Genomic DNA, 10,428 nt, shown 5'->3' with positions numbered 1-10,428 from the left:
TAAAGTTTCTCAAAAAAATGAAAACAAAAATACAGTGCTACGTTTCCCTAAAAAAAATATAGTGCTACGTAGGATGAAATGCTGAGGGCAATCTAGGCTGTGGATGGTCATGAATGGTGGCATGATGAAATTAATAGCGCAAATACCTTATCATGCAGCTTACACAATACAAAACAACGTAACTAAAGCAGCCTCCAATCTTAAGCAGACCAATGGAACAAACGAAGCAAGATCCAACAATCACCGCGCGATGTATAAGAAAAAGAATGGACATTCTGAACTGCGCGCGAGGACACTGCACCACGGTGAAATACTAGCTAGCTAGTGAAGTCGCGGAGGCCATAAAAACAGATCCAGACTTCTTCTTTGTGTGCGTGTGTTTAAAACACCCCGAGCCCAAAGCCCGAAGACACGAGACGAACCTCGAACGCCCTCCAACGAAGTAGTACCTCGAAACAAAAATGGGGATGAAGAAGGAAAGGAGACGCACAGCAAACCTCAGATCGCAACCAGCAGAGCTCGCCGCCGGGGACGGGGAGACGACGGCGCGCGCCGGTCAACCCCAAAGTCTCGCGCGGGGTTGCCTCTTGGGTCGGCCGAGCTCACTCTGCGTCCCTCTCTGTAGCTAGCGGAGAAGAAATAAAGTTCGAAGTACCCCGCTATCCTTGGGTGCACTTACTCCGGCCTGCCCGATGTAAATGAGCCTGCCTCACCACTTCCGTCTAGTGTGAACGCGCCTGACCGTGGCTTTGATCGAGTATGTGTATGTGCTGCGCTCTCTCGGACCGCCCTGCCCTGTGCACTGTGGCCTACAGCACGTAGGTGCACGGTGAACCACATTGATTATCACACGCCAAAATGTTTTTTTAAGATCAAAAAACATTAACCAAAATTAAGCCAGAGTACAGGATCCAGAACGTTAGAGATTACTACATAACAGGTCCAAGTCATTCACACACAAAAACATTACGGGTCCAAGCAAAATGCTACTACTCCGTAATTACGTGCAGCCGTGCAGGTGCCCGGTTTCCTTCCGAGCGCGTCATTATTCGGGAGAGCCAAAATTATGCGGAAATGATACACCGTTTTTTACTGGGTTTTTTTGAGTGGGTTGAAATGCTACACCAGACCCTGCCATGCACACTAACAACTTGGGCTGAAGCCGGTCTGTGAAGACATGCACTCAGATACATTAGTTTTCAAAAATTATTTTTTCATTTGATTTTTTTTCTAAAATGCCATTTTCATATTTTTAAAATAAAAATCCCTATTTTTTAGAGGGGAATATTTCAAACTTGCCATGTGTATTTTTATTATAGGTAGCATTGCAAGTTTTAGGTCTTTCCGGAATGCCCCCATGGCAAGTTTTTTGGGAAATTTTATCACGCAGTCATAACATTTTTTGGAATTGTTTTTTTTTACTTTCTCACATGGCATTTGTTTTATTAAGAGTGTGTCATTTTAATAATTAGTAAAATGGCATTTGTACTATCAAGAGGATGTGAGTTTTATGATAAAGAGCATGCCATTTTTTTATTAATAACATGTAATTTTTATTATTAGGAGCATTCCTGTTTTATTATAATAATCAGGATGGTAAAATTATTCAGAGCATGGAATTTTTATTATTGTTGACAGTTTTATTAATAAGAGGATGTCATTTTAATTTTTATTGGCATGGCATGCTTACTTATCATAGTAAATTTATAAATTGGAGAAATGACAATTTTATAAAGTAGCAGGGAAATCTTCATATCACAGAGCATCGCATTTATGAATTTATGTTTCTATGTTTTTTTGTAAGAAAATGCTAATTTTTTATTTATTCACGACATTTTTTTACCTAGAGGATGGCAGTTTTAAAGTTTAAGATGGCAATTTTATTTTTCCAGATCATACTTCCATTTTTTTTAATAATACTCATTTTTTTGGCAACTTAAAATGCATTGTATTTTTGTATGTTCTTAATTATACCATGGCAAATTCATGTGCCTTTTTCACAATTAACATGCAAATTTGCCTAATCTGAAGTTTTACTTTTTCAACATGGCAAATTTTCCTGTTGCTTTTTAAGATGGCAAAAGTTTGTTTTCCCATTTGCTTCATGTTCAAGTCCATGGCCATGGATAGTGAATTTGTGGTGTACCGTTTGCTTCATGTGAGCTGCTTTTTTGTGGCTGGGTTAGACACTTGGGTTCCAATTCTTAAACATGGCGCCTCTTCTAATTTCTCTGGCGCCAAGTACTATTGTTATCTTACTAGTTTAAGTGGCGAGAACAGTGAAAGTGGAGCTAAACTCTCTGGCGCCAAGTACTTTCTGGTGTTTGGATTGCTTTTTTGCTTTATGTTTGCATTAATTGTACACTTGAATCGAAGCAGCACCACATATGTCAGTAGCTTAAATGAGGGGAGGAAGGTGGTTTGTGCAAAATTTGTTAATTTGTCTTGAAATACCTAGATGCACACTTTCTAGCGGACGGAGGGAGTACTCGTTAATGGCCGTCATTGCTGGGGCCGGCAGGCAGCACGACCCAGTCATAGGCTCGTAGCTCCAAAATCCCCGAGGGAACCGCCGTTCCCGTCGGCCATCGATGTCGATGCTCTATTAGGGATGACCTGGGCACCAAGTCCGTTCCCCCGGCAGGGTCTGATCCGGCGGCGAACCCCGCACCTAGGCCAAGGTAGCCTCCTGGTATGTAGTACTACTGCCACCTTGCATGTTCTTTGGATGAGAGCACTTTCTTGACTATTTTTTCTTTTTTCTTGTGTCGTGAGTAACTAAACGACTTGTATTCCCCGAGATGAAAGAGCTTCAGAGGTTAATTTGGCTGAAAATCATCTCAAGGTATCTTTGCCGGGAAGAGTGACATGTTAGATAAGTTCAGCCTTCCTAATCGGGCCTTCGCGTCCTCCCGACTAGAGGCAACCTGAAGAAATGACGCGTGGTGAGGTATATCTCCATCAAACTCAAGGACATACAAGAGGCATCGAGGGAGCAACCCATCAATAAAGAGCAAACTATAGAGATGATATTGGCCGTAGGTCTTTAATCCTGTTTGGGTTCTTAACCTTTGGTATGAGCACAACTACTGTATCATTCCAACTTGACGGAATCTCACCACCATTCAACATAGCGAGGACCTCGTCTACAATCTTGTCCCCCATAAAGTGCCAGTGCTTCTTATAGATAATGGACGGCATCCCGTCCGGTCCCGGGGCCTTGAGATCCCCGATATGATCAAGAGCGGCCTTGATTTCTTCTCGGGAAAATTCAGCATTAAGCATATCCTGCATGGCGGTAGTGACCCTTGGCTCCACTTTCTCAATAAGGTCAGCCAAATTGGAACCACTATGTGAGGTGAAGAGTTCCTGAAAAAAGAGAGCAGAGATAGTCAGATAAACCCTCTCCTTCCTTCACCATGGATCCATCCTCCCTCTTCAACTCCTTCACTCTATTAGCCTTCTTCCTCGCTCATGCATAGGCCATAAAATATCGAGTACTCCTATTCCCGTCCTTGATCCAGGTTATGTGGGTACGTTGCTTCGCCTTGATGTTCTTCTTATCCTCCAAGTCGCGCACCACTCCCCGCAGTCTTGCTTCCTCCCTAACTTTATGTTCAGAGACTTGATCCTTCATACGCCTTTCAAGGTCAGATCGAGCCTTTTTGAGCCGCCCCTCCAACTCTCCTACAACTTCTTTATGCCATCTCTTCACTCTACCCGCCACCTTGCCCATAGCACCTACTACTCCTCCCTCTCCTGCTACCCAACTTTCTTGTTGGAATATTCGCTCCCTTGCCAAAATTTCCCGTCAAAATATTCTGCTCCTGGTTGCATGCCAAAATTCGGTGAGCGGAATGACATGTTTCTCTTCGCTGTACACTGTCGTTGCCACCTGATTGTCCATGAGAACGAAGAACCGCGACGCCCCGATCACATATATACATGTGGGTAGCCTTCTCCATCTGTTGTCATCCCAAATTTGGTCCATGATTTTATGTGTATTTATCTGCATTTCACTTTCATCACTTCTTGCACTTTTTATATATTCTTGCACATGGTGGTTACTGAAAAAAAGCAAGTATATTTATTTGCCACTTGTATTGCTACACTATGATGTCTATTTCACATAAAATAATGGAGAACAAGATGAAATACTTGTATCGGCGCGGATTGAGAGTTGACGTTGAATTCGGACATGGACGAAGATGCGTGAATTACATGAAGCTATAGCTATTACGCAACCACTTACATAACAAAGTGTTCTGCCGCTCTCCAAACTTATAGAAGCCGTCAACTCGGTGTCTTATGTGTTCGGGCTCCACACAAATATTGTTCTCCTTGTTGCACCGCTCAGATGTATTTTCCCGCTAAAATATTTCGAATCCGATTCCAGGTCTAAAGTTCAAATGAAAATAAAAACCTCAACCTAACGTAGTCGCGACTCGCACAACTATTGTGTGGATTAGTTGGATTTTCTATAGAAATATTTTTGGTCCCGCTAAATTTCATGCTAAAATAACTATATTTTGGACCGGAACCGCGAATATCACGGTCCACTACCACTCTCGTGCTTAAAATCTAGTGTGGCGAGATGTGACCCCCTTCTCATGCCCAGACCAAACCAACCTACTCTCTCTTTGTTTGATTTGGGTGGGCGACTAGGATCGCTTCATGAGGGGGTCAATTTGTGTGAGGTCGCGACAAACGAATGAGCGAGCGGCGATCCATAGTAGTAGTCACTTGTAGTTCCCGACAAGCAGCAAAAGCATCAATCCATGGGATATGCGATCCATTCTGAGCGGGAGGTCAAGATAAGTTGTAGAGGAGATGAATCCGTGGGAGGCACGATTGACCGGTCATAAATCAGTGAATAATATATACTAGTATCACAGATTAGCCTTGATGACAACCAACCAACGAATCGACACCTCCTATGATATGTTGTGGGCCATCAAGAGGATGGAAGTTTTTATGATCAAGATGCAAGTGAGATGGACCGGTGTAATCTTTATAATTTAGTCAAAGGATAATCCCTTCTCCCTCATGTTGTTTCTAAATATGTTATTTTTAGTCAATTATTTTTGAACCTCTAATTTAAAGACGGTTTTTTGCGGGGAAAAAACTATTGTTGCTCATGTAAGAAAAAATAATTAATAATATATGTTTGTGTACATCACTCGTTGTAGAGGCTGAGGTTCTCTCCCTCTTTTAAAAAAAGTGTAAGAAAGCCCTTTATCTTCATTGCATCGTATAAATTTCCATTGTTATCACCATTATTGAATGCCATGTTAACTAAGTATCATAGCAGTTTCTAATATATTTTTCCCATGTTGTTGATTAGTCATACAACATTGAGAGGTGGGGTAAAGGAGAAGACACGTATATCCGTCTCATGATAACAACCCCAGAATGTCACTCAAGATTATACGTAACCAGAAAAGCAAAAGACAGGGTAGGCAACATCCAAGGAGCAAACTAACAAACAAACGTTCAAGTAATCAGTTGGCGATAGCATTATGTAGGTCTGTGTTTCTCAACGTACAAGCTATCTTAATTATTATCAATTTGTATTGTTTTTCGCTTAAGTTTTTTGGCTTCAATTTCGACAGCAACACGTGGGGTTTCATCTAGTTATTCAGAAATTTGGTCACATAAACCACACAGTTAATTACTTGCTACAATACTGCAAAATTTCAAAAACTCGGGATGGCCTCCTCTACTTCTCACAACAGCAAATACAGAAAAATCACACCTCAATAGTTACCTATCTTACCGGGAGATGCACTCTGACTTTGGAATGGAAAGAAGTGTGATGCATGATTAATATTCATACATGTTAAAACTCAACCCAGAGACCAAGTTACGACACACGGGATCTATTCAATGTGAGAAGACGCGTCACGACATCTGTCATTGATGGTCTTTGATCCACATCCAGGTTAAGACATTCCACAGCAATACCTGCCAGAGTGTCAAGAAGCTCCAAATCTCTTGCTACGACAATTTCCTTATCAAACAACTCAGTTGCTTTCTTCCCTTCTTTATGACACTCAAGGAAACTCGTCACTAAGCTGTTATTGTCGGAATGAGTGGCCTTCTTCCTGCTAATGACCTCTAAGATGACAACCCCAAAACTGTAGACATCACTTTTTTCAGTCAGTCGACCTGTTTGCAGGTATACTGGATCCATATAAGTCATGTCACCAATGACATTTGCAGTGTGTTCCTTATCTATTGCAATCAACCTCGATATGCCAAAGTCTGAGATCTTTGGCACAAAGTTGTCATCCAAAAGTATATTGGCTGGTTTAACATCACCGTGCAAGATTTTGGTATGGGCTTGGGAATGCATATAAGCTAGACCATGTGCCGATTCCACAACAATGCTTAGGCGCACATCCAAGTTGAGCGGCTCCCTCTTGTCAGACTCGTGAAGAATGTCATGCAAGCTTCCTTTGGAAATGAACTCGTACACTAGCATGGGGGTATCCACTTCTAGGCAACAACCTATAAGCTTAACAATGTTCTTGTGGATGACTTGAGACTGTATGATGACTTCATTTGCAAATTGCTTGTTCTCCAGCACATTACCACTAATTGGTTTCTTTACTGCAACTAGTATGTTATCAACAACGAAACTGCTGTGTGGACGACAACGTGCTTGCACGACAGTGAGACGACGGGCAATCCAGCCGTCAACTACGGTTTGATGCTATGCATGGACGATCTGATAAGTGTTGTCGTCCACAAATCGTCCGCCAACATCGTGTGCATAGCAGCACTGTATCAACAACCCCCTTGTAAACTTCACCAAAGCCACCTTTTCCAATTAAATTGCTACTTTTCAAAATTGGCTTGAGCTGATCCTTTTTGAAAAGCTTTATAACTTTAGCTTTCTCCAAGGTAAGACCACCATTTTTCTCATAAAACTCTCTGGTCTTCCGCTTCTCTTTTCGAATAATAATAATGAATGCCACAAATGCGATGACAAGTGTACCACCTATTACACCTATATATGGACAAATAAGCAAACCTAAATATTTTAATGAAAAATATCCTGATTATTGTTCTGCTACAGTAAGTTCATTTTTAAAGTTTACACATTGCTTTGAGTAACTGTATATATTTAACTTAAAGAAAAGTAAGATACTGAATTGAATGTACTCGCATCTCAGAGCCTACATGATACTATAAGATTGTGGCCCTCGGTGGGGAATTGTTTGTTCATCAGTTGACTCGAACTTTGTTAAGTCAGGTCACTTGTAGATCTCAAACAATACTCATCACTCCCCTCACATCTACCCACTCATTCAGCTAGCTAGATAACTCTAGGAGGGACTAAACTATAACAAAATATTACCTCCATCCCAAAATTCTTGTCTTAGATTTGTCTAGATAGGAATGTATAAAACGTGTCTAGATACATACTAAGACAAGAATTTTGGGACAAGGGGAGTACATATAATAAGAGCTGCATATAAAGATTACTTAATTTGTGTTGTCTATTTTAAGTGAACGTAGATAAATTAAATATTTGCGGAACTGATAATTAGCAAAATCAAAAGATTCAAAGTAGTTTGCCTGAGGTTACCTATGGAAATCTGTGCAACAAGTGGGAACTTTGGAGCGCAGGGTCCAGTTCTTGGGTCATCGCTCTCATAACCTGGATGACAGGTGCATTGGTAAGATCCTTGAGTGTCCTTGCAGATACCGTAGCAAGGATACTTTGCTGGATGTGCACATTCATCTATATCTGTGTTGCGCAAATTCACAAAAATAGTCATTAGGGCATCGATCGACCTCCTTAAACCATATTTCTAATAACAACGGTGTCTTAGAAAACATGCAGTCAGACTTCTATTTTGAGTACTGATTAACAAGAAAAAAAAAGATCTTCATATGTATTGGCCGGAAACTACACCATCAAATTTGTCAAGAAAAATACTAGTTTCATATTTGATCTGTTCGTACATATTTCAATCAAAGATTGACGGTCAAAGTTACTAAATGCTAAGTAAAAAATGTCACCATGTTAGCACAGTATAAAACAGAGGGTGTACAACTACAGCGTACTAGTAGGAGCAGTACTACCGGTTTTCTCTTTCAGTTTTAGACAAAATCCAGCAAGCAACCGAAATCAATTTCGGTTTGCATTTCGTTCAGAGGGCCGAACTACTCTATTGGATTCAATTAAATATTTGAAAAAATGGAAAATATTTAAATTCCTGTATACTACTGAAATAATTTGGTTGAAAGGTAAATATTTCAGGGACTACTGAGATCACCGAAATTCAACGAATTTCATAGAATCTCACAGAAAGTACTCCTACTTACTGGTGCATCCGTCGGCAAGGTAGGCGTGGCCCTCGTAGCCTTCGGAGCACTTGCAGTTGTAGCCAGGCCCATTGGTGGAATCCACGCAGTCGCTGTACGCGCTGACGCAGGCATACTGACCCGTCTTGGGCGCCTGCGTGCACGACAACACGTCGCCGGCGGTGATATCGACGGAACCGTTGCCGCGGATGGCCCAGTCGAGCCACACGGGCGAGGTCCGGTTGGTGTCCATGCGGAGGTCGGAGCGGCGGAAGGTGTAGTTGTTCCTGTCGACGAGGAAGGCGTAGTCGCAGGGGCTGTAGTCCATCATGGTGGAGTGGTTGTAGGCGCGGAACTTGAAGTAGTTGCCGGTGAGGCCCGGCGGGATGTCGAGGCGGCAGCAGCCGACGCCGGCGCAGAGGCCGTCCTGCGCGCTGGCCGAGTTGTTGCAGAAGGACATGCACCCGGTGTAGTAGGTGTAGGCGTCGGTGCCGCCCTGCGTCTTCCCGCTGGCGGTGTAGGCGAAGGTGTTACAGCCGAGGACGACGAGCATGTTGTGCGTGTTGGAGATGCGGTACACGCCGTCCTTGTTCATCTCCGTCTCGGCGTAGCTGAAATCCGAAGCTTCGCTGGGGCTGGAGGCGTTAAAGCACATCCATCCAATGGGGAGCATCACCAGTGACTCGGCCCGGTCCGACGACAGGCGCATCACCCGGATGGACGTGCCGGCGAGCACAGCGTGGCTGCTGTTGATGCACTCGATCTCGAAGCCCTTGCGGAAGCAGCCGCCGCCGATGCCGAAAGGGTAGGGGATGTCCACGCCGCCGCAGCTCGTCGCGCAGCCATGGGTCACGACGAGGCTCCCTGTCGCCTCGTTGGTGGCTGCCGCTGCCGCCAGGAGCAGGGCGGTCAGCAAGAATGCCGTCGGCATTGATATATCAAAAATGCTAGACTTACGGAAAGATGTCACGGAATCGATCTACGCTCTGATCCTCCCCGTTGATTTCACCATAAAGCCTGCCCCTTGATTTCAACTGGGCCCTAGCCTCCCACTTGTTTTCTTCCACATAAGCCCGTAAGCAAAATCCCGTAGCCCCCCTCCCGCAAGTGTAGCATTGTTGTTGATATATTGTACCAGCTCCTGTGCAACATAGCTCACTAGCTGCTCTATATATACAGGAACCGTCGATGGTTATTAGTTAATTCTTCGCTTGGTTGCAATTCAAAATTGTATTTGGACGGCAGAGAGGTGAAAAAAAAGGATGGCCAAACTGTGGCCTTTGTCCGCTTCGCAAACAGACCATCAAATCTGTTGGTCGGACTATGAGAAATGATGAAGAGGTGCTCAACCTCGACTACATCGACACTTCATCATTAATTATCAACATTTCATCATTAATTGATGAGCTCTTTATTAAGGATTGGTGGATCAATATGTCAAGCACCAATAGGCCGAACCAGAAAGTGTTAGCCAGTTAGCCTCCCCTACCATGCTAACTTGTTGGACCATTTGATGTGAGAGAAATGTTAGGATCTTCGGCCACAAGTCTACCCACTTGTCCATCCTACAATCAAACATTCAAAGCGAAGGCAAGTTTTAGGTCATTGTGGGCGCAACCATTTGGGCTGTATTATACCAGGAGAGTAGCGGCCACGTAACCTTCTCGTGGCTTTTGTAAAAGCAACTCTAGACTCCTTAACTAATAGATGAGGTGAATCTTTTGCCTTTGTTTCGGAGCTCTTTTATGGTACCCACAAGTTAATATGAGCCATTCATTTTCTCTACTCTGATGGATACATTTGTTTGGTACTCCAATATGGAAACCTGGGAGTACCACAGCCAAAAGTTGAGGAGTACCTTGATTTCAAGGGTAAATTGGTAATTAATGTGGTATAACGTGAGGGTGGTATTTAATTCCCCACTAATTACGGGATGAGATCAACATCCATAGCAGATCAGCCGGAGATCTCGCCCTGGAATCACACGTAGCGATGCATCAGGAAGATTTGTTAGCATCTTCCAACTATGAAGGAGAGACGCATAAAATTTAATAATTGCAACTGCAAGATCGAAGAACTCCAACGATGCAACTGGCTGATGGCCTGGCAAGT

The 10,428-nt window shown here is 43.1% G+C and overlaps 1 protein-coding gene across 1 annotated transcript; it reads right to left on the bottom strand.

The window, feature by feature from the left end:
- Nucleotides 1-5,863: 5,863 nt before the first annotated feature.
- On the bottom strand, nt 5,864-9,247 carry LOC119350983 (wall-associated receptor kinase 2-like). Its single transcript, XM_037618565.1, has 4 exons — nt 8,338-9,247; nt 7,595-7,756; nt 6,799-7,012; nt 5,864-6,638 (listed from the first exon to the last, which is right to left on the bottom strand). Exons 1-4 carry the CDS (start codon nt 9,245-9,247, stop codon nt 5,864-5,866), a joined length of 2,061 nt encoding a protein of 686 aa, XP_037474462.1.
- Nucleotides 9,248-10,428: the final 1,181 nt, after the last annotated feature.

Source organism: Triticum dicoccoides, chromosome 1A (genome assembly GCF_002162155.2).
Source record: "Triticum dicoccoides isolate Atlit2015 ecotype Zavitan chromosome 1A, WEW_v2.0, whole genome shotgun sequence".
Classification (NCBI taxonomy): Eukaryota; Viridiplantae; Streptophyta; class Magnoliopsida; order Poales; family Poaceae; genus Triticum; species Triticum dicoccoides.
This window is presented reverse-complemented; position numbering and strand designations above follow the sequence as displayed.